Here is a 23,929-nt window from a genome sequence, read left to right as displayed (position 1 = left end):
TTTTTTCAATTAATTAATTGAATGGTGCTATCAGTATGATGAAGGAGACGACAAGAAAACTAATTAAGAATAAACAAACGGATTTGGTTTGGTCTTCAGTATCAGTAATCAAAATCCTAAACGGAACTAGAGCATGTGGGTGCAAAGTGTGAACTGTAGAAGTGTTACCTTACTCGTTGAGTAATATCCCGGGACCTTAAAACTATCCATAAGAACTTATGTGGTTATCTTTATTATGGATCGAGTAGAGATTCGAAATCAAAACCTCTTAAATGATATACTTAAGAAGATATTTGGTTCAGAGAATGTTTGATTATTGAGAATATTATATTACTAGAAAGTTAGATTACCTTGAGAGGGCGTTTGGTTCAGGGAATTTTAGATTACTGGGAATGTTGGATTACTGAAAAGATAGACTACCTTGAAGATTACTGAAAATCTTTAGGAAAATGTGTTTGGTTAGTTGGTAGGTATGTTATATTAATATGTTTGATTATGGGAAATAAATTGGTGAGTATGTTATTTAAATTACTAAATTGTCTCATTTTTAAATATTAATATAATATTATTTTTATTATTAATTTTTGAACAGTTTCTTTTAACCCCCAATATTTCAGATTTGGCTAAAACACCCCCGCTTATATAAAACTTTAATTTATGATGAAATCACCCCCACCTCCTGCCGTCGCAAACCACCGTCGGAAGTTTTCGAAAGTCCCTGTGAGTAGCTCACCGTGACCTAGAGGCTCCGATATGGTCGTTTCTGTCCATATTGATGGCCGAAAACAACCATATCAAGCCAAATCTGGCTGTTAATGGCCAAGGATCTTGCCGTTAACAGCCAGTTCCATTGATCTGGCCATTTTCGGCCAGATCTGGCCTAATATGGCCATTTTCGGCCATCAATATGGTTAGAAACAGCCATATCGAAGCCTCCCGGAGCCTCCCACAGAATCTCGTTCTTTTTTAGGGACTCCGATGGCGGTCCGTGGTGGTTGGCCCGCTGTTGGCGGTGGTGACTGGGTGGCAGTGGTGGTCTGTAAATTGTTTTAAATATAAGGGCATTATTGTCCAAAAATTTTATTAATAAGAGATAAAATTGTAACAAAAAAAGATAACCCTGATAATCTTAGAATACCTAAGAAAATTGAGTTAATCAGATTACCTCCAATATTACCAATAGTAACCACTATTGGTATTTGAAGATTACTGGTATATTATATTACTTGACAACTAAACATGGTAATCAAGTAATATAAGATGACTTAACCCACAGTAATCCCACATAACCCCCAACCAAAAGCCTTCTGAAGATTATTGGGAATCTTTAAGAAAATGTGTTTGGTTAATTGGTGGGTATGTTATATTAATATGTTTGGTTGGGAGGAATAAATTGATAGGTATGTTATTTAAATTACTGAATTGTCCTCTAATTAAATATTATTATTATATTATTTTTTAATATTAATTATTATTTGGATTATTATAACCCCTTTTGCATTTAAAAACTTAGCAAAAACAACCACATAATAAAAATTTGGAAAATCAACAAAGCACTCTCATCAACCTAGCCACTGCCGCCCGCCGGCAACCACCGTAGGCCGCTGGCAGCCGGCAACCTAATGGCACACGAAAGGTAGGAAATGGCCTCCGTGCGTCGTATGGCCATTTCCGACTAAAGATCTAACTGAAAATGGCCAGACGTGGCAGATTTGGCCGTCGATGGCCAGATTGATGACGGATCTGGCCTTTGACAGCTAGATTAGATATGACCGTCAACGGCGAAATCTGGCACGATCTGGCCAGAAATGACCATATTGGCGCATGACGGCCATTTTCGGCCTTCTGTGCGCCATTCCGGCGGCGGCTGGCTGCGGTGGTGGTTGTCAGCGGCAGGCGGGTGGGGGTGGTGGTTTGGGTGGGCTGCAATTTGTTTTGAATTCAAGGGTAATTTTGTCCAAAAAGTTAATTAATTGGGGTAAAATAGTAAAAGTCATATTCATGTGAATAAATTTAAAAATAAAGGCATTATTGTCCTAAAATTTTATTAATAAGGGATAAAATTGTAACAAAAAAAGATAACATTGATAATCTTAGAATACCTAAGAAAATAGAGGTAATTAGATTACCTTCAATATTACCAATAGTAACCATTATTGGTATTTGAAGATTACCAGTATTTTATATTACTTGACAACCAAACATGGTAATCAAGTAATATAAGATGACTTAATCCTAGTAATCCCACGTAACCCCCAATCAAACACCCCCTAAGAGTTCTTAACAAATCACTTATAATTAGAATAACGAAATTATTATAATATAAAATATTTATATCAAGTTATTTTTGTTATAAATATTTACAAAAATAAATATTAAATATAAATTAATAATAAACTAATAAATTAAAATAAGTGATTTAGAATTTTCGTAGATCAATTTATTAAGTTGTAAGTTGCAACGCTTGTTTACTGGATGTTGTCTAATGGGCCATGGCTAAAACGAACATTCTAAACGCAGCGTTTATTGTTGTTTTAGTTTTCTAAACGGTTGTAATTCCCGTTCTCGCACTCTTCTATGTTTCAGTTCTCCGGGCATCAATTCCGTGAAGGAGAAACGGGGGTTACGACGTTGTTTACATTCAGTTTAATTATGCAAAATACATTAATACTCATTGCATTTTACAATCAGTAAGTTCAAAAACCCTAAATCTCTGCGCACAAATCCGTGTCGTTCACATACTACGTCAAGAAAATGCTGCCGCCTAAAATAGAAAAACCGGAAATTGTAGTTGAAATCGGCAGTAGCGACGATGAAGACGTTCCACAAGTCAACCCAACTTCTAATAAAACGACACCTCAATGCGTACCCCTAATGCAGCTACAGCAACAGCAAGACGTTGCAGCAATCACACCACCGGTTCCGGTTAAAGAAGGGTTTGAATCCAGAAGTTTCTGGAAAGCCGGGGCTTATGCTGTGGGACCCACCACTGTACTGGCTCCTTTTGAAGGTTTTTTTTTTTAATTAATTTAATTTTTGGTTCCTCTTAGAATCTTTTTAAGTTTCTGAAGATGAATTAGTAGGTTTGCGCTGTTTTTGGCGCGAGTTACAGGTTCATTGGAGCATGCTCGTGTACACCCTAAATTTCTGCATTCAAATGCTACTTCTCATAAATGGGCGTTTGGAGGTAATTTGAGTTGCTGAATTCGACTTCGTTTTGCTACAGTTTATGAATTTGTCCCGGCGTAATTAATCAGTTATTGTGAATTTAGGGTGAAACCAGGAATATACATGTAAATTATGTGCTTGTAAAATAGGGTTAAGTAGTTTTACTTCCCAATGAATTATTTTATTGTTGAAGTGGATGTTAACAGGATATAGTTCATAGTTCACGGTTTGAATTACCTTGCCATCATGGTATATGTACACATGCATGTCTTGTTAGAGTGCTTTAGAGATCACAGATATAACTTGCATGATACCTTTTTGTTTATCTTTTAATCTTCTTCTTCTTTTTTATTTCTTTTTTCTTGGTAGCAATTGCTGAGCTTTTGGATAATGCTGTTGATGAGGTATGTTTGAAATTTTTTGTTCTCTATGTTGTATTGTATTAGCAAAGTAATATATTTCATTGACGCCAATAATGTACTGTTATAACTCAATTACATTGAACTATGTTGTTAACGAGTTATTTGTGCATCAACTTTGCTTTATGTCATTGTGTTTTAAGGTACAAAATGGTGCAACCTTTGTGAAGGTCGATAAAATTGATGTCTTGAAGGATGGCTCTCCAGCTTTACTTTTCCAAGGTATTTTGTACCTTAATGCAAGTAGAGTACCTGCCACACAAAGATGAAACATCTGATGTTTTGTGCAGATGATGGCGGTGGAATGAATCCTGAATGTCTGCGAAAATGCATGAGCTTGGGCTATTCGACAAAGAAGGGAAGCTCGACAATTGGACAATGTAAATGTTATGACTATTTATCCTTTTCTTTTGGCATGATTGGCTTCAGTTTTGTAACTACTGTTTGTTTGGCTTCAACATTGCTGTTCTTGTCCTCAATTTTGGTTGAAGTAATTTCTTCTTCTTTTTAAAAAGTACAATGTGATGCTAGTTGCTAGACAACCAACCTTTCCAGACACTCATGTGGTTCTTATGCCTTCCTTTATTCAGAATGAACTTGTTGGAAGAAAATATTTTTCTTGGATTTCTGAACCATGTTGTGGATTCAGGCTTTATTGGCCCATAAAATGGTTGGACCCTATGTTTTTTGTGTTTGGTTTAGTTTATGAATCACTTGCAAGGCCGATGTGACTGTGTGTTTTGTTGAGCCTGCATGTCTGGATGAATGTTAAGACATCCAATGTTGGTTTGACATAGTGTTTGATATGGCTACTGTTGTATCGTGATTAAGGCATATGCTTTGATTGCTTGAACTTTTTGGTTGAATTTGTCTAATACAAGCTATCACCTTGATCATGCCGAGGTTCAAAGCAAAAGATAACTTTGCTACAAACCCTCCTTTTTCCAGAATTCTCGTAGTCCAGTTACTTGAGTTCAACTCTTTGGAATCTGCTTGTTTTGTTTATCTTGATAGGGCATCTATGTTTTCAGATGGTAATGGATTCAAGACAAGTACCATGCGACTTGGTGCTGATGTTATTGTCTTCAGTCGGGCAACTAATGCAAGGTACTGTCCGTTTCTGTTTTCGGTTTGTGCAATATGGTTTTTTCACTTAATGTTGATTACAGGTGTGCATAAATTTTTTTCAGAGGTGTTTCTTATTTATTGTTTGCAGAATTAGTTCAGTTTAACATTTTAATCTATGAGGGTTGTGTACTCAGAACTTCTTCTTTCACCACTTTTGTTTGTTTCCTTGTGAACGTCATGTATTTTGGGCTCTACAAGAAGCTTTTTACGCATGCATGATTTAACATGGAACATGTACACACAATTGTTGAGAGATTATCAGTGTGATCTTTTCAACCTTAGTTTATGGGTCATGGGATAAGGGTTTCTTGAGTTCATAGCTGTAAAATTGTTATTAGAAACACAAAGCTGGGTCTTAGTTATTTGTTTTATTGGAGTACATTTAAAAAATTAGAATTGGCCTTTTGCTTTTTGGGTGGTGGTCTCATTTGCCATTATCCTTCACTCTGATTTCAGTTTGGGTTGTTTTTACTATATCATCTTACAAGTTCATTCATTCAGCCTTAGTTTAGGAAATGAAATTATATTGAGTTTCTGAATTCTAATTTCAATCTGTTATGACGATTTTTTACTTTTTGGTGGCATCTGTCCTTTTAGCAAAGCTACCCAAAGTGTTGGTCTTCTATCTTATACCTTTTTGCGGAAAACTCAGCAGAATGACGTGATTGTTCCAATGGTGATATTTTCATGACTTTAATATTTGAATTATTTTCCCTATTATTAAGGTGGTGATTAATTTCTATTTCTAGACTGAGCTTTCTTTTTAACCTTCAATTGCAGATTGATTTTGATATTTCTGGCCATTGGGCAGACCCAATAACTTATGGCTCACAGGATGATTGGTCTTCTAACTTGGAAACCATCCTTGAATGGTCACCCTTTGCATCAAAGACTGAGCTCATGGAACAGGTATTTCAATTAGATTTTATTTAGTAAAGCTTAGAATATTTATGGCAAGGAGGATGTCTTTGGTGAACATGAATTAAAGTTTTTATTGCACTTGATATCTGGTTAATGTCTGAAACCCTTTTTTTTCTTATACATATGCTTTCTGTATCAAAAAAAAAAAAAAAAAAAAAAAAAATTATTTTCCACTAATTCTACTTTGTAAAACCTGGTATATCTTTTTTGTGGATAAGTTGGAAGGATCAATTTCAAAACTCTTGCTAAGTTATTATAGTTTAAATTATGGTCTTGGCTTTATCTTTTAAAACTTAAAATTAACTAAATAAAATTATTATATGCAATCTTCCTAACTGCCTATCAGTAGACTTCATTCTTGCTTGATTATAAGTCTGCATACTAGTTAATGCTGTTTAGATGGATATAAACAATCACATTGTGCCTTATGGAATTTTTTCTGAAGGACGGAGGTATTATTTTTTAACTTTGAACTTTCCGAGGCTTACAATAGAGGCATGTCCTTTGCTGTGACTTTTTTCTCCTACACAACCCCATGGTTATGTCACCTGCCCAATTCTACCTTACAACTGAACCATAGACACCAGCGGCACATTGGCTTCTGCCATTACAGGGTTTATATATATTTTATTTTAAGAGTTACATAGAATTTGGTTCTAATTGTGGCTTACAGATTAGCCTGTATGTTCTTTGATTATCTTATCTTATATTTTCCAGTTTGAGGAAATTGGACCACATGGAACAAAAGTGATTATTTATAACTTGTGGCTGAATGATGAAGGCATATATGAACTAAATTTTGATGACGATGATGAGGTATGCTTCGCCTTGTAAGTTGTCTGAACCATTTCATGAGATTTTTCTTTATGCATACATTTTTTAGTAATATCTTTTTAGAAGTGTCAGTCAGTATGAAATAAAATCTACCGAATGTATTATCTCTAAATGTGGACTAACTTTAATTTTTTCTGGTCATGTTTGGATAGGTATATTTGTTTGCACAATTGTTAGAGCCACTATCTTTTTTTATTTTTTTTTAAGATTTAATGAATGTATTTTTGTTAATCATTTGGCTTTGATTAGGGCTGCAGTTGAGCTGAGTAGCTCACAAGCTACTCGGGCTCGGCTCGTGTCGACCTCTGGCTCAGCTCGGTATTTCCCAATCCGAGCTCGAGCAGCTCGAAATCTTATGTGAGCCGAGCTCGAGCTGGAAGCGTGCCTACTAGAGCTCAGCCCATCATATATTAAAATTAATTTTATTAACCCTAGTCTTCCTTCAAAGTTCAATCTACTCTTTTCAGTCCACTCTTCACTCTTCAGCAGCTCAGCTCCAGTCTTCCTTAAGTCGCCAGTTCTCTTCTCCGATCAAAGCTTGTCCATAATCAAAATCATAGCACTCAGCCAGCCTCCAAACAGATCCTAATTTTGTGTTGAAATTTCAGCCACCCAACCACCGTCACCACCACCACAAGCGGTGACCACCTTTTTCTCTCTCTCTTCTATAAGCGGCGGCCAGATCTCGATAGCCAGCTCTGGCTGCCAAGATCTCAACACTAGTGAATCATAAAAATTCTTGCCAATTTCGACTTCACAATGCCCAGATCCATGGGATTCTTTATAATATCATAATAATCATGTAAACCCATGCCAACAACGTCAACACGAGAATTAACAATATACCCATGTTTGTGCTTCATCAACTTGGTCAAGATTTGAGCACAACTCTTCAATAGCTTCCCATTATCTAGATTCAATTTCATTGAAGAAGAAGAAACTTAGGTCGAAGAGGAAAAAATCTCTATTTTGGCTCAGTTTTCTGGCTCGACTCGTAATCTAGTCGAGCTCGGGTTTTACCTGTCGAGCTCGAGCTCGGGCTCTAGGATTTGCACTCGAGCTGCGCACTATTCGGCTCGTTTACACCCCTAGCTTTGATAGTATAGACTCAATGTTTCTCAAAAGTTGTAAAAACATAAAATGAAAACTTATTCTGTCTCTTATATTTGTGTTTCTAGCACTGTCAAGCGTGGAAACCTGCAAACTTAGTGCATCATTGTGATGTATTCTTTTTTATAGGAATCTTCACATATTTTTTTCTATTGTAGTGTTAGGTTAGAGGTAATATTAAACTCTGGGTTACTTTGTTTTCTTGAAATTCTGATTTCACTGCAAAGCAGAGCTCTGATGATCTATTACTTTGTTTGAAATTATGCATTGTGTTTCTCGCCTCCACAAAAGTTGAAAGTTTATGGATCAGCCTTTAGTTCTCCTAATAATCAGTTAGACCTGCAGTATGTTTGTATGCTGATTAATTTGTTGCTTTTTTCTTAACTTTTACGTATTATATGTTGTATAGATGAAAGAAAATTGTTTTTTTTATGACTTTATTAATTTTTCTTTTATCTGTGACATAGGATATACGTTTGAGAGATGAAGCTAACCATGGACATTTGAAAAAGTTGTCCAAAAGAGTGCTTGAACTTCAATCCCATATCACTTACCGCTTTCGTTATTCATTAAGGGTAATCTTTCAAATATGAACTTTCTCTATTCAGTTTGTTTGTTCAGCACACTTGTTTAACTAAGTATCTTATTTTCTTCGTTCCTTTTTATTTAATTGATCAACTCTCTGATATTTTCTTAGGCATATGCTTCCATGTTGTATCTAAGAAAGTTTGAGAACTTCAAAATTATATTAAGGGGAAAACCGATAGAGCAGCTTCATATTGCAGATGAGTTGAAATATAAGAAGGTGGTAACATATAGGCCTCAACTAGCTACAACAATGAAAGAGGTAAGATACACGGTGTGAAGAAAAGCCTCATTCCTTTTCTGTATTGCCCTTTTCATTCCAACACAGTGTTTTACTGTATGGGCTTATATTTTGCTGACTATCCACAATTAATTCATTTACAGTGCCAAAACCATCCTTAAAAAAGAATATGTACTATGCTAGATGTAGACTATGTAGGGATTGCTATTACTTGATGGTTATCTAAGTTGTCAAGCTGTGCACGTTTCAATTTTTTTTTGTTTTTTTGGTGATTTAGGCTTGTGTGGAAACTACTATTGGAGTTTTCAAAGATGCACCTGCTCTTACAGTTTGCGGATTGAATGTGTACCATAAAAATCGCCTCATCAGGGTATGTTTTGGTAATGCTCAAGTAAACTTTTCATATATATCAATATATTGTTAGTGCAGAGTACATTTTTGGTTCTCTTGGTGTGAATTAGGTTTTGTATAAATGTTAGTGATATCGTTGAACTTTTAATCCAGCAACTCATTTGCTGCCAATGTAATATCTCTGGTTATCTGCATTGGATCTCTTCCTTATTTTGTTGTATTAGCTGACCAGAGGATAAAGCCTCTCATTTTGTAGCTTATTTTCTCTTTAGTGGCATTCACTTAGAATCAAAATTACCAGGTTCAACCAAAAATATCAGTTTGATTAATGAAGAATCCTTTTTTTACTTACTATGGTCACTTAGAAACTTAAAGTAGCTTACCGAACGATATGGTGATTGTGTGGTAAGGTTTCTCTGCACTTGTTATTTTAACTGAATGAAATATGAATTATGTTAACTAATGTGGTGAGGCTATTGATATTGTTGCAGCCCTTCTGGAAAGTCAATGGTGAAGGTTCCGTAAGAGGGAATGGTGTTGTTGGTATTGTGCCTTTTTAATGATTTGTTTTTCCAAAAATAATTTTCTCCATTTTCAGTTATAAATTGCTTTGCTGGTTGTATCTTCTAGGAGTTCTGGAAGCAAATTTCATGGAACCAACACATGATAAGCAGGACTTTGAGAGGTCTGCACTCTTTGTTCGGCTGGAATCTAGGCTGAAGCAGATGACAATTGAATACTGGTTTGTTTCTTATATGTACAGTTCTTGCAATAATTCTTTTCAGAGTTTTGTGGTTTCTATATTCTTATTAAATGATTTTGTGTATTAGTGTGTATTATATTTATTCCTCAGTGATGATTATGTTATGTTATCTGTAATAATTATGAATGTGGGGTTGTATTTGAGCCCCTGAATTCCACAGAAAACACTGGTAGATTTTTACTTTCATGGGTGTTCAAATGTCTCCTTATTGTTTTGCTTTTATGTTACTTACACACATCATATTTTTATAAATGGTCGAAAAAATTTCTTACAGCTCTCGGTTGATATTTTGTTTTTTATTGCAGTTATATGGTATAAATAAAATTTCTAGGCATTTTATAGGTACTTAGCATTACCTTTTGAATTTCTTACCTAATATCTGCTCTTAGAAAACAACGATATCATTGTGATTCAAATTCATGAACACTTTTTTCTGAAACTAGTGGGAGGAAAGCAACCAAATGCCTTCATCAGCTAATGAGTGGATTATCTAAGTAAATTAAGGCTGCTTATACAGCCAAGCAATTGATCTGTTTCTTTTGATTGTTAAAGGGTGACTATCTTACCTTTTTCTTTTTGAACCATGGTAACTAATTGAGAAAAGGAAATGGCGAAGAATGTGGAAGCTGGGAGCTTGGGATGTATTTATCTATGCCAACGTTATTACTATTACTCAAAGTTTTATCTCATCCTATCAACTGCAAGAAAAGATATTTTATAGTTCCTTCACTTTTTGTCTGTTAGTAGAGTGATAATTTTTCTCATTGTTTTGACTTGGTGGAATTTGTTCTGTACAAGACAGGAAAGACAACTATCACTTAATTGTACTTCAGCATCCAGGTTCCAGTTCACATAATAAGCTAAAGAGAGACCCTGCCCAACCTCCTGATGGACATGCAGTTGACATTCAGAAGCAAATGCCTGCTAACCAACAAAATGTCGATTTTTCATCTAATGTCAATGAAGGGATGCATCTAGGTCAACCTATTGTTGGTCTTCAGGCAAACATGAGGCAGAGTATGAGAAATGAGCATCCTGCTATACAGCCGAGTATTGCACTCACTGATGTAAGTGGTAATATTATTAATATCTAATGCATTTCTGCATCTTATATTCCTGGTGTAGGACAGGGATAAGAAAAGAAAGTATAGAAGATATGAGATAGAAATAGATAGACAATAACAGAATTTAGATAGAAAGGAGACTGGAGAATAGACATCAGGGAGAGAAAGAAGAGAAGGATTGAGAGAGAAATGAGACGAGAAGAGCGTATATTAGAATAGAGAATTTGAAGGGAAAAGAACTATGAGGAAGGAATAGATTTAGAGAGATAATCAATAGAAAAGAAGAAAGTAAAGATGTGAGAATACATGTAAAGAAAAGAATAGAGAAGAGAGGAAGTAGAGAGGAGAGCATACATAGAAAGAGAAGAGAGGAAGCATAGAGGAGAGAATAAGTAGAAAGAGAAGAAATAGAGGAGTGAAAATTAATCAATAAGAGGGTTTAAATATTTAATAATTCAGATTTACTGCTTAAAAACAATACATTAGGGCCTATTTATACAGAAGTTACAGATAACATCTATCAGATCTTAGAAACAATATTATTTTTTAACAACTTTGGGCCAAAAGCTGTTGGCATTCATTATAATAAGCCTTGCAGATCTCTCTCCACAAGTCCCTGAGGGACAGATACTGAGCCATGGACATGCTGGCACTGAGAAAAACATTAGTCTAATGGTGAAGGTGGATAGGCATAAATAGATAGCTGACTACCCTTTTATAATTCTCCAGTTCCCCAGGGTTAACTCTCAGTGTCTAGGATCTTATTAGAATGGTTGTTAAAAACATAAAATGAAAACTTATTCTGTCTCTTATATTTGTGTTTCTAGCACTGTCAAGCGTGGAAACCTGCAAACTTAGTGCATCATTGTGATGTATTCTTTTTTATAAGAATCTTCACATAATTTTTTCTATTGTAGTGTTAGGTTAGAGGTAATACTAAACTCTGGGTTACTTTGTTTTCTTGAAATTTGATTTCACTGCAAAGCAGAGCTCTGATGATCTATTACTTTTTTTGAAATTATGCATTGTGTTTCTTGTCTCCACAAAAGTTGAAAGTTTATGGATCAGCCTTTAGTTCTCCTAATAATCAGTTAGACCTGCAGTATGTTTGTATGCTGATTAATTTGTTGCTTTTTTCTTAACTTTTACGTATTATATGTTGTATAGATGAAAGAAAATTGTCTTTTTTTATGACTTTATTAATTTTACTTTTATCTGTGACATAGGATATACGTTTGAGAGATGAAGCTAACCATGGACATTTGAAAAAGTTGTCCAAAAGAGTGCTTGAACTTCAATCCCATATCACTTACCGCTTTCGTTATTCATTAAGGGTAATCTTTCAAATATGAACTTTCTCTATTCAGTTTGTTTGTTCAGCACACTTGTTTAACTAAGTATCTTATTTTATTCGTTCCTTTTTATTTAATTGATCAACTCTCTGATATTTTTTTAGGCATATGCTTCCATGTTGTATCTAAGAAAGTTTGAGAACTTCAAAATTATATTAAGGGGAAAACCGATAGAGCAGCTTCATATTGCAGATGAGTTGAAATATAAGAAGGTGGTAACATATAGGCCTCAACTAGCTACAACAATGAAAGAGGTAAGATACAAGGTGTGAAGAAAAGCCTCATTCCTTTTCTGTATTGCCCTTTTCATTCCAACACAGTGTTTTACTGTATGGGCTTATATTTTGCTGACTATCCACAATTAATTCATTTACAGTGCCAAAACCATCCTTAAAAAAGAATATGTACTATGCTAGATGTAGACTATGTAGGGATTGCTATTACTTGATGGTTATCTAAGTTGTCAAGCTGTGCACGTTTCAATTTTTTTTTGTTTTTTTGGTGATTTAGGCTTGTGTGGAAACTACTATTGGAGTTTTCAAAGATGCACCTGCTCTTACAGTTTGCGGATTGAATGTGTACCATAAAAATCGCCTCATCAGGGTATGTTTTGGTAATGCTCAAGTAAACTTTTCATATATATCAATATATTGTTAGTGCAGAGTACATTTTTGGTTCTCTTGGTGTGAATTAGGTTTTGTATAAATGTTAGTGATATCGTTGAACTTTTAATCCAGCAACTCATTTGCTGCCAATGTAATATCTCTGGTTATCTGCATTGGATCTCTTCCTTATTTTGTTGTATTAGCTGACCAGAGGATAAAGCCTCTCATTTTGTAGCTTATTTTCTCTTTAGTGGCATTCACTTAGAATCAAAATTACCAGGTTCAACCAAAAATATCAGTTTGATTAATGAAGAATCCTTTTTTTACTTACTATGGTCACTTAGAAACTTAAAGTAGCTTACCGAACGATATGGTGATTGTGTGGTAAGGTTTCTCTGCACTTGTTATTTTAACTGAATGAAATATGAATTATGTTAACTAATGTGGTGAGGCTATTGATATTGTTGCAGCCCTTCTGGAAAGTCAATGGTGAAGGTTCCGTAAGAGGGAATGGTGTTGTTGGTATTGTGCCTTTTTAATGATTTGTTTTTCCAAAAATAATTTTCTCCATTTTCAGTTATAAATTGCTTTGCTGGTTGTATCTTCTAGGAGTTCTGGAAGCAAATTTCATGGAACCAACACATGATAAGCAGGACTTTGAGAGGTCTGCACTCTTTGTTCGGCTGGAATCTAGGCTGAAGCAGATGACAATTGAATACTGGTTTGTTTCTTATATGTACAGTTCTTGCAATAATTCTTTTCAGAGTTTTGTGGTTTCTATATTCTTATTAAATGATTTTGTGTATTAGTGTGTATTATATTTATTCCTCAGTGATGATTATGTTATGTTATCTGTAATAATTATGAATGTGGGGTTGTATTTGAGCCCCTGAATTCCACAGAAAACACTGGTAGATTTTTACTTTCATGGGTGTTCAAATGTCTCCTTATTGTTTTGCTTTTATGTTACTTACACACATCATATTTTTATAAATGGTCGAAAAAATTTCTTACAGCTCTCGGTTGATATTTTGTTTTTTATTGCAGTTATATGGTATAAATAAAATTTCTAGGCATTTTATAGGTACTTAGCATTACCTTTTGAATTTCTTACCTAATATCTGCTCTTAGAAAACAACGATATCATTGTGATTCAAATTCATGAACACTTTTTTCTGAAACTAGTGGGAGGAAAGCAACCAAATGCCTTCATCAGCTAATGAGTGGATTATCTAAGTAAATTAAGGCTGCTTATACAGCCAAGCAATTGATCTGTTTCTTTTGATTGTTAAAGGGTGACTATCTTACCTTTTTCTTTTTGAACCATGGTAACTAATTGAGAAAAGGAAATGGCGAAGAATGTGGAAGCTGGGAGCTTGGGATGTATTTATCTATGCCAACGTTATTACTATTACTCAAAGTTTTATCTCATCCTATCAACTGCAAGAAAAGATATTTTATAGTTCCTTCACTTTTTGTCTGTTAGTAGAGTGATAATTTTTCTCATTGTTTTGACTTGGTGGAATTTGTTCTGTACAAGACAGGAAAGACAACTATCACTTAATTGTACTTCAGCATCCAGGTTCCAGTTCACATAATAAGCTAAAGAGAGACCCTGCCCAACCTCCTGATGGACATGCAGTTGACATTCAGAAGCAAATGCCTGCTAACCAACAAAATGTCGATTTTTCATCTAATGTCAATGAAGGGATGCATCTAGGTCAACCTATTGTTGGTCTTCAGGCAAACATGAGGCAGAGTATGAGAAATGAGCATCCTGCTATACAGCCGAGTATTGCACTCACTGATGTAAGTGGTAATATTATTAATATCTAATGCATTTCTGCATCTTATATTCCTGGTGTAGGACAGGGATAAGAAAAGAAAGTATAGAAGATATGAGATAGAAATAGATAGACAATAACAGAATTTAGATAGAAAGGAGACTGGAGAATAGACATCAGGGAGAGAAAGAAGAGAAGGATTGAGAGAGAAATGAGACGAGAAGAGCGTATATTAGAATAGAGAATTTGAAGGGAAAAGAACTATGAGGAAGGAATAGATTTAGAGAGATAATCAACAGAAAAGAAGATAGTAAAGATGTGAGAATACATGTAAAGAAAAGAATAGAGAAGAGAGGAAGTAGAGAGGAGAGCATACATAGACAGAGAAGAGAGGAAGCATAGAGGAGAGAATAAGTAGAAAGAGAAGAAATAGAGGAGTGAAAATTAATCAATAACAGGGTTTAAATATCTTAATAATTCAGATTTACTGCTTAAAAACAATACATTAGGGCCTATTTATACAGAAGTTACAGATAACATCTGTCAGATCTTAGAAACAATATTATTTTTTAACAACTTTTGGGCCAAAAGCTGTCGGCATTCATTATGATAAGCCTTGCAGATCTCTCTCCACAAGTCCCTGAGGGACGGATACTGAGCCATGGACATGCTGGTACTGAGAAAAACATTAGTCTAATGGTGAAGGTGGATAGGCATAAATAGATAGCTGACTACCCTTTTATAATTCTCCAGTTCCCCTGGGTTAACTCTCAGAGTCTAGGATCTTATTAGAATGGTTGTTATAACCTTCTATGCATTCAGGGAACAGGATCTTCAACTTAGATACTAAGATGTGATTATGGAAGCAACCTAGGTAGGAACCCCAGCTTATAGCTAAATCATCAATCTCCCCTTTAGTGAAACTGAGGTGTATTCAAATTCTATTTGTTCTGTACAGTTTCTATTGTAATATGCAGCACAGATGATAAAATATGCATGGACGTGCACTGGTTCATCTTTATATGGGATTAGTATTGTTAGTTGGTGAGTGTAAAGCAACTTACTGATTTGTCTGATTGCTTCTTACTTTTTCGTTTTCCGTTGAATACTGCAAAATGCAGGGATATAACGATGAAGTCATATATGAAGATCGTCTAATGTCAATGTCAGCTGATCAGTTATGTGAGGAGAACATAAACCTTTTCATGAAGTAAGTATTTTATATTCAATCAAGGAGTTTAAAATCATGCCTTATCATAAATAATGTGAAGTTCTATCACACTTCCGCCTGTTGGGTGAAATTCTGTTTTGGCGGTGTTTACTTTGTGAAGCAATAAATTATGGTGCCTCTGTACATCGAAGTGGATCTTTTCAATAACAAAGACACACACGCAGACTCACACATAGAGAGAAAGATAGAGAGTCACACACACACAAATGAAAATTTTCAAGTGCAGGCCTCCTAAAGTTCTTAATGTGTAAACCAAGGGCTGCTGTCATTGGCTTAATTTTTGGTATTTTGTTAAGCTAGCAACTAAGTGTTGACTCTTGGTCCACACGTTATAAACTTCAGGATGTATATGTGTGCATGTGTGTAATGTGTTGATCCATGCTTTTATTCTTGAATTTATTTTGCAGGTGTGAGGAGCGCAGGCAGAAAGAGGCTGAATTGAATAAATCGGTGAGTATAATTTGCAAAACAAGCTTGTGATTTGTGATTCTAAGTTAGAAGGTATGAATAGTTAAAAGTATGTGTCAATTTTCTTTGCTGCGGCAATGGGAGTAGATTGAAGAATTAGAGAAGCGGTTGGAGCAAGCGAAAAGGAGGAATGCACAAGTGTCATTGCACTTGGAAGCCAGGAAGAAGGCTTCGGAACAAGCAGGAAAGGTTCCATAGAAGTAATTTTGAAGTTCCTGGTGGGACGAAAGCCATGACCGACCTAATGATCTTTTGTGGGAATATCAATTTGAAGTTTTCCTTTTCTTTGTTTAGAGGAAGATCCACATGATCATACTCATGACCAATTTTGGAATGGGTTGGCTTATTTGTATATTTCAGTTTAGTCTTCTGCTTCTTTGGGATTGCTCAACATTGGTTATCTTGGTAGCTTGGCGTGGACCATACTGATGTACAGTAATGAAATTGCTATTTAAGGAGTATTTTTAATTTTCTATGAAGATGAACTTCAGTTGTAAACCTTTAAAACTAGCGGCGAAAATTGAAGTACCAATACTTCGTAAAATAATCTTATAATTTTAAGCGGTTGGATTTCATCCTAAATGAGTCGTTTGGACTTTCGATTTCATCTTTAGTGGCAGGTTTTATTTTTAATTTCCATTTGAAACAAAATTAGTTTCAATAATTTTTTTGTTTTTTTTTTTGTTTTTGGTGACTCAGGTTGATTGGGTTAATTTGTGTGCAATTTGACCTTTTTTGTTTTGGATTTTAAAATTAACAATCGGATAAATCTTTCGATGATTATCTTTATTAGCAATTGAGGTGATTCGAACTCAAAACTATTTTAATAATACATCTAAAGTTTTTGTCTAACTATTCAGTCATCTAGAGGTGGTCGAATGGTTTATTGTTGTTGGAGGGGGAAGGAGAGGCATAGATTGATTACTATGACCCATTGAAAATCGTCCCCAGACGTTAAAGAGGATGGTTTCAATTCTTCATAAATTTAATAAACCTACACGACCATTCTTTGGAAGCCTTTAAAAACCAATTTTATTATTAGCATCGCAATCATAGTCACATCTTAATTATATGATCATGTTTCAATCATTTAATTTGTGATCGGATGACAAGATTTTATTATTATTAGATATTTTGTGTTTGACTCACACAAAATAACCGCTTCTCATGACAGTCTCAGGTCCCAGGTTTGATTCTCTGATTTTGATTCTCCCGTTGGGCGAGGAGCCGAGGATTGTGCCAACGATGGACTGTGGGAGTCCTAGCGGTACTCAACAGTCCCAGGTCTCCAAGTTAGATTCTCCCCTTGGGCGAGACTGTGGGACAGTCCCAGGTTCAGCTGACCCATTATTAAAAAAAAAAAAAAAAAAATCGTATACTTCTCAAATAAAATAAATTTTCAATTTTTTTAATTGTAATATTATTTAATTGTTTTAGCACTTCAGACAATTTATTTACAGATCAAATTGTTATGAATCATATTATTTAAATAAAAAATTTGAAATATCATAATATTTACCAACATGAAAATTATTAATTTAAACACTATATTAATAAGATAGCATTTTGGGTACTAACAGATTTTTAATAAAACGACTCTTCTCGGTTACCTCACCTCCGTCTCCCCGGAATTATCCGAGGTCAATAGGAGTCGCCCTCTCTGTGTGTATGCTTAATATACTGCGAGTTCGGCTATTGATCGATCAATCTAAAATTGAATCAATCAGCCAAAGCCAGATATGAGGAAACGAGATTTGGCCATTCTCATGCTCTCTGCCTTCGCCATTTTCTTCTCTCTTCATGTTCGTCATCTATAATTCTCTTCACTTAACTTGTTATAAACCTCTAAACCCTAAGCATTTCATTTTATTTAATATTTCTACTTTTATTGGTTTTACAGCACGAGGGCGATTTCTCCTTTAGAGAGGCTTGGTTTCACTTATCCGACGAATATCCAATTAAATACGAAGGCGATCGTCTGCCGCCACCTATTGTCGCCGATCTTAACGGTGACGGCAAAAAAGAAGTCCTTGTTGCCACTCATGATGCCAAAATCCAGGTTTTCTTTTTAATTCATTTTACCTTCGAATAAATTCTATTTTGTTAGCTTGTAACAATAATTTATCATTATAGTGTATAATGTCATTCCATGGCTTGAATGTTCTTCTTAGCTTGACTTCAAATTAGGATAGCCAATTTTGTTTCTGTCTTTTGTAATTTTTGTTAAATCATGGTATGTCAGATACTGGAGCCCCACGCAAGGCGTGTAGATGAAGGTTTTAGTGAAGCACGTGTGCTGGTTGACGTCAGCCTGCTTCCCGATAAGATCCGGGTTGCATCTGGAAGACGTGCTGTGGCCATGGCTGCGGGCTTTATTGAAAAACCTAGACCAGGGAAACCAACAAAGCAGGTTTTGGTTGTTGTTACATCTGGTTGGTCAGTGATGTGTTTTGATCATAACCTAAAAAAGCTATGGGATACCAGTTTGCAGGTCTATACATACTCTAGATGAATTCTTGGTTTTGGTTGTCTCGGATACTTGGCACAGATTAATGCTTATTTGTTTTTAACAGGGGGATTTTCCACCTAATGCTCATCATAGGGAGATTGCAATTTCGATTTCAAATTACACTCTGAGGCATGGGGATACAGGATTGGTGATTGTTGGAGGGAGGATGGAAATGCAGCAGCATGTAATTTTTTCTTTCTTTTTTATTTTATTTTATTGTTACTATTATTTTAATTTCCGTTTTTCATTATGAGTCTGCCAATTTCATAGCTTGTTATTTTATATTGAAGTTATAATTTATTTGTTTTCCTGAGAAAATAAAAGTTGCAGCTTGGATTAGAGGAACAACAATAAATCCACAACCATTAATATATCAGACAAGTTGAAATTAATAAAAGAAACCATGGGGTGATGATACAGAAATAAAGCTTTTATGAACTAATGAATATGCCCAATTGCAAAGGCTGCTTGCACACTAGAAATATTTCTGCTTGGTGTTCATCCTTTTCTAAAACAGCGATAAGTGTGTTAATTTTAAAAAGTCTAGGATTTGCAAATCAGAAACTTTTCTAAAACAGCAATAATTGTGCTAGTTCTAAAAAGTCTAGGATTAGAAATCTTAGAGGAGTTTGGGATTTTAAAGTTCTGTTTGTGCTGCATCTTCTGAAAATTCCTGTTTTGGACCATTAATGTTGGAAACACCTTAAGATGTCGGACTCAATCTGTTAGTTCCTTAGCGGCATAATTTTTAGTCCAGACTCTAGTTATCGTTTCATCAATTGTCATATTTAATTTCCTTGTATTATGTATTAAATGTATGCCATGCTAATCTGATTGTAGATTCTTGTTTCTTCACTCCAATGTTTAGACATCCTATATCTTGGCCGATGGAAACCAGACATCTATTTAGTTTAATTATGTTTTTCACACCAGAAATTATTTTGCACAAAAATGCTCTAATAATTCATGAACCATAGATTCTCTGTATGGTTTTCTTTGTTGTACTTGAAATAATTTTTGTTAGAATTTGTAGGCTTACATGGATCCTTTTGAAGAAATTGGGATCGCAGAGAAAAATGCTGAGCAGCATAGAAGAAGTGCTAATGAGGAGGTATATAGATGTTTTAATATATGTATGCTAAATTTTTTATGAAATCTCATCTGTAATAGTGAGGGTATTGGTTTATTTTTGCGACTTGATCTATCATGTCAGCATGCTTAGAGCAGCTACAACTTGTATTTTGGTTTTGAAAATTCCCATGTTGTTGGCTTTTGATTTAACCTTTTTATTTAAATCATGTTACACTTTTCATTCTTCTTTTTTAACAATGAATCTTTAAAGGTTGGTTGTCTGAGACAGATGATTATCTGTGTTTGTAATGCCTAAAAATATATTGATAGACCAATTAGTATCCATTAGTTTAACTGGGATGAGGTTTTGTTACCTTTTTTTTTTTTGTTCTTTTTTTCGAGATGGACTGTTCATATGATATCTCATACTGCACACATGTAGGCTTCTGAGAACTCTGGAAATGTGAATTTACGCCATTTCGCATTTTACGCATTTGCTGGTGAAAGTGGTGCGCTTCGATGGAGTAGAAAGAATGAGGTGACTATTTTCATATGTTTTCTAATATGCTTACGTGTATATTATATATCTTAACTAATTGTATCATCATTTTGCTTGTGTAGAATATTGAAGCTCAGTCTTCAGATGCATCACAGTTGATTCCACAACATAACTACAGGCTTGATGTGCAAGCGCTGAATAGTCGTCATCCCATAGAAGTATGAGTTGAAGTTGTTTACGGTTTTTATTTGTTCTGTGTTGTGATAATCAATGCTGATGCATTCTGCATTTTCTTATCATTAAAAATTTGTGATATTATCATCAATTATTTTTGTGGCCACGGGTCGGATGAAGCGGAAGAAGAGGGTTCATGTAGCTGAACCCAACTTATTTGGCATTGTGGCTTTTTAAGTTATTCTTTTATAGTGGCTTAATAGAAAATCAGAAAAAAATGGTTTGCGATTTTCTCCTATTTTCTAATTTGGCTTGATTTTTCCATGTTGTCTTTACAGTGTAAATCACCACTGTAAGCTTCCATGAAATTTTAGGCACACATGCCCACATGCTGCTTAGAATGTAAATTTTACCTAGTTTCTAATTGAAAGATTACTGAAATTGCAGTGAGGAAGTTGCATTTTGTTTAATCTCTAATATAAGGGTAACTGCTGCTTTTGTAGAGATTTCTTTTGCATTTTGCAAGCTGTATAATTTTGTTTGGATTGAATTGCTACTTCATTAAGATTAATAAATATTTCCTAAAGATAAGCTCCCTGAGACATTTAAGCTGAAGTTGGAATGCAGGGAATTCAGAGAATCAATCCTTGGAGTCATGCCCCATCATTGGGTAAGTTATTTTCTTTTTCTTTATAATTAAACAATTCTTTCTGTATTTGTTTTTCCTTACATGGTGAGGATGATGATATGCATTTTTATCAGGATAGGAGAGAAGATACTTTGTTGCAGCTGGCACACTTCAGGCGGCACAAAAGGAAAACATTGAAAAAAGTATCTGGAAGGACTACAAGCTACCCGTTTCACAAACCTGAAGAAAATCATCCCCCTGGAAAGGACTCTACAAAAAAAATTTCAAACATAATTGGGAAAGCTGCTAAATATGCTGGCTCAGCAAAACATAAGAAGGTAAGTTTTTCCAACCATATGTAATAGTGTTAAAACATACCTCTTGAGGCTGGAAAAACACTATTAACATTAAATTTTAAAAAATCCATTAGTGTAAGATCCCAAGTGAGAATTCCTTAACATTACATCATGAAGGATTTATTGATTGTGATAGCGTCAGCTCTCAATCTTTTGCCTTCAGTTGAAATTTAGTTACTTGAATTTATATTGAATTGGTGAAAGCATTAGTAGGTTTATATCTCAATGACCAAATTATTCTTAGGGAAGGTGATCTTAAATGCTTCATTTTAACTCATTTTACTTTGTTTTTGTAGCCAATAAATTATATCCCAACCATAACAAACTACACTCAGCTTTGGTGGCTTCCTAATGTTATTGTGGCTCATCTAAAGGAAGGGATAGAAGTCATTCATTTGGCATCTGGTCGGACTCTTTGCAAGGTAAATATTGATCTCAAGTTGAAGTTATTATGTGCCAGTTTTACACGCCGCACATTACACTATTTATGCCTCTTTTAACAAGTTTGATTTTAAATTTTATTAGCTTCACCTTCAAGAAGGCGGCCTTCATGCTGATATCAATGGAGATGGAGTCCTAGATCATGTTCAGGTGCTCGTTCTTTTACCTTTGTATCCTCAGGTTCTTGCTCAACTCCATTAAGTTTTTTGTGATATGACGTGAAAATGAACTGGATTATTAGTGGGAGCTGGGACATAATGTCCCTTGAAACATGTTGTCTATTGATGCATGATTTTCATTTTGTAAATCAAATACTTGATTTTCTTTGGAGTATAGCGCCTTTTTATTATAAATTGCCACTATGCTTCATGTTTCTTTTCTTTGAAGCTAGTCAAGTAATTACATGGGTGATTTTGCTTTGAGTAATGATACCATGTGCTGTTAATTGGTGACTATAACAATCTCAAGAAATGTTGAAATGTTTTTTTATCTTTGATATTTTCATATGTCACCTATTTGCAGACTTCTACAGTTAATCTCTAAGCTTGAAACAACTGTATTGAACCTCAAAGAAAAAAGGAAATGGACAAAGCAAAACGTTGGAATTTTTCGCTTTATTTATGAGAATATATGTAAACAGAAATATCTTTCAATTTCTTCAGGCTGTTGGAGGAAATGGTGCAGAACAGACTGTTGTTAGTGGATCTATGGAAGTGCTTCGGCCCTGTTGGGCTGTTGCAACCTCTGGTGTACCTGTTCGTGAGCAACTCTTCAATGCTTCCATCTGTCATCATTCCCATTTTAACTTATTCCAGCATGGAGAGTTCTCCAGAGGTTTTGGTCGGAATCCAGATGTAGTATCTTTAGAGGTGGCAACACCCATTCTTATTCCAAGGAGTGATGGCCATAGGCATCGTAAAGGGAGTCATGGTGATGTTATCTTCTTAACAAATCGAGGAGAGGTACGTCTGTGATTGGTGTATAGAAATAGGATTAATTGTATATATTGGGAAGAGAAGGAATATCTCCATTATGTTTATGCATCTCATCTGAAGGCTCATATTGGGGCGCTTTTCCCTGTATAGCTGATTATTTTTATTAATTGGAGACATAAATTGCCTGCAGGTGTATGTCACTACTTTGTTTTTTTGAAAACTTGGATGACTCATAAATATGTCATTCCTTTCAGGTAACAGCATACTCCCCTGCTTCACATGGACACGATGCAGTTTGGCAGTGGCAGCTCCTGACAGGTGCAACATGGTCAAATCTACCTTCCCCATCAGGGATGATGGAAGCTAACCTGGTGGTGCCCACATTGAAGGCAATCTCATTGCGTGTGCATGACAACCAACAGATGATCCTTGCAGCAGGAGACCAAGAGGCTGTAGTGCTATCACCAGGAGGAAGTATATTAACATCAGTTGACCTTCCTGCACCCCCAACCCATGCACTTGTTTGTGAGGACTTCTCGAATGATGGGCTCACTGATCTTATTCTCATGACCTCTAATGGGGTCTATGGTTTTGTCCAGACCAGGCAGCCAGGTGCCCTCTTCTTCAGCACACTCGTTGGATGCCTTATTGTTGTGATGGGAATCATCTTCATTACTCAGCACTTGAACTCTATGAAGGGGAAACCCCGTGCTTCATCTGGTCTGCGGTAAAAACACTAGTTGTATACTTCCAGTGTTAAAATATCACAACATAGAAGCAATGTGTGAAGGTAGCATCGAAAGAAGTCCAGGACGCTGAACAGCATACATCATGTCAAAGTTTCCTGTCTTGGGATTATAATGGATTTGGTCATCCAAGTTGCTCTTTAGCAATTTCAGCACTTGCTTCTGAAAGATCTTTTGCTTGTAAAATTAACTACAGTTTTTAGTGGATAACTTGATAGGAAATTATTTAGTTTAATCCTACTTCACGAACGAGGCTTTTTCTAACTTGTTACATCTAGTTAACTGTTTTATGTTGCCTGTCTAATTTGTGTTTTTGCATGCTCTGGTTGATTGATTTTAAATGTTAACGTGCAGTTGAGTGTGGTGCTTTTACATTGCTGGTCCAGAGATGAGAAAAAGCCATGCTTTCAAGTCTTTCCTCGTATTTCAAATTCTACACGGTCAGGTAATTGAAAATCAAATACTTGGTTGGGCTTTGAAAGAGAGGTGGCCCATCCTTGTTAGAAAACTAGGAAGAGTGTATAAGTTGCATAATTGCAGCCCCTG

The 23,929-nt window shown here is 35.3% G+C and overlaps 2 protein-coding genes across 2 annotated transcripts; both read left to right on the top strand.

Annotated features, from left to right (window-relative positions):
- Nucleotides 1-2,561: 2,561 nt before the first annotated feature.
- On the top strand, nucleotides 2,562-16,602 carry LOC116118968 (protein MICRORCHIDIA 2-like). The gene is made up of 18 exons (XM_031404927.1): nucleotides 2,562-3,010; nucleotides 3,113-3,187; nucleotides 3,538-3,572; nucleotides 3,731-3,809; nucleotides 3,878-3,967; nucleotides 4,619-4,694; nucleotides 5,313-5,391; nucleotides 5,496-5,624; nucleotides 6,354-6,452; nucleotides 8,048-8,155; nucleotides 8,278-8,427; nucleotides 8,684-8,776; nucleotides 9,249-9,300; nucleotides 9,388-9,499; nucleotides 10,323-10,587; nucleotides 15,447-15,535; nucleotides 15,964-16,006; nucleotides 16,112-16,602. The coding sequence occupies exons 1-18, from the start codon at nucleotides 2,755-2,757 to the stop codon at nucleotides 16,220-16,222; spliced, it is 1,941 nt and encodes a 646-aa protein (XP_031260787.1). The 5' UTR covers nucleotides 2,562-2,754; the 3' UTR covers nucleotides 16,223-16,602.
- A 1,026-nt stretch (nucleotides 16,603-17,628) lies between these two features.
- On the top strand, nucleotides 17,629-23,725 carry LOC116118946. The gene is made up of 13 exons (XM_031404899.1): nucleotides 17,629-17,826; nucleotides 17,925-18,083; nucleotides 18,267-18,515; nucleotides 18,598-18,717; nucleotides 19,567-19,644; nucleotides 20,047-20,142; nucleotides 20,226-20,321; nucleotides 20,894-20,947; nucleotides 21,040-21,243; nucleotides 21,558-21,683; nucleotides 21,787-21,852; nucleotides 22,365-22,664; nucleotides 22,892-23,725. The coding sequence occupies exons 1-13, from the start codon at nucleotides 17,764-17,766 to the stop codon at nucleotides 23,366-23,368; spliced, it is 2,088 nt and encodes a 695-aa protein (XP_031260759.1). The 5' UTR covers nucleotides 17,629-17,763; the 3' UTR covers nucleotides 23,369-23,725.
- Nucleotides 23,726-23,929: the final 204 nt, after the last annotated feature.

This window comes from Pistacia vera, unplaced genomic scaffold (assembly GCF_008641045.1).
Source record: "Pistacia vera cultivar Batoury unplaced genomic scaffold, PisVer_v2 Contig866, whole genome shotgun sequence".
In the NCBI taxonomy this organism is placed as follows: Eukaryota; Viridiplantae; Streptophyta; class Magnoliopsida; order Sapindales; family Anacardiaceae; genus Pistacia; species Pistacia vera.
This window is presented reverse-complemented; position numbering and strand designations above follow the sequence as displayed.

Bases quoted from the DNA above. Each gene is read 5' to 3' on its own strand.
- LOC116118968 (XM_031404927.1), top strand. From the start codon at position 2,755: ATGCTGCCGCCTAAAATAGAAAAACCGGAAATTGTAGTTGAAATCGGC. The intron at 4,695-5,312 runs GTACTGTCCGTT...CTGTCCTTTTAG, and splicing joins AGTCGGGCAACTAATGCAAG to CAAAGCTACCCAAAGTGTTG. The intron at 16,007-16,111 runs GTGAGTATAATT...CAATGGGAGTAG, and splicing joins AGGCTGAATTGAATAAATCG to ATTGAAGAATTAGAGAAGCG.
- LOC116118946 (XM_031404899.1), top strand. From the start codon at position 17,764: ATGAGGAAACGAGATTTGGCCATTCTCATGCTCTCTGCCTTCGCCATT. The intron at 18,084-18,266 runs GTTTTCTTTTTA...ATGGTATGTCAG, and splicing joins CTCATGATGCCAAAATCCAG to ATACTGGAGCCCCACGCAAG. The intron at 18,718-19,566 runs GTAATTTTTTCT...TAGAATTTGTAG, and splicing joins GGATGGAAATGCAGCAGCAT to GCTTACATGGATCCTTTTGA.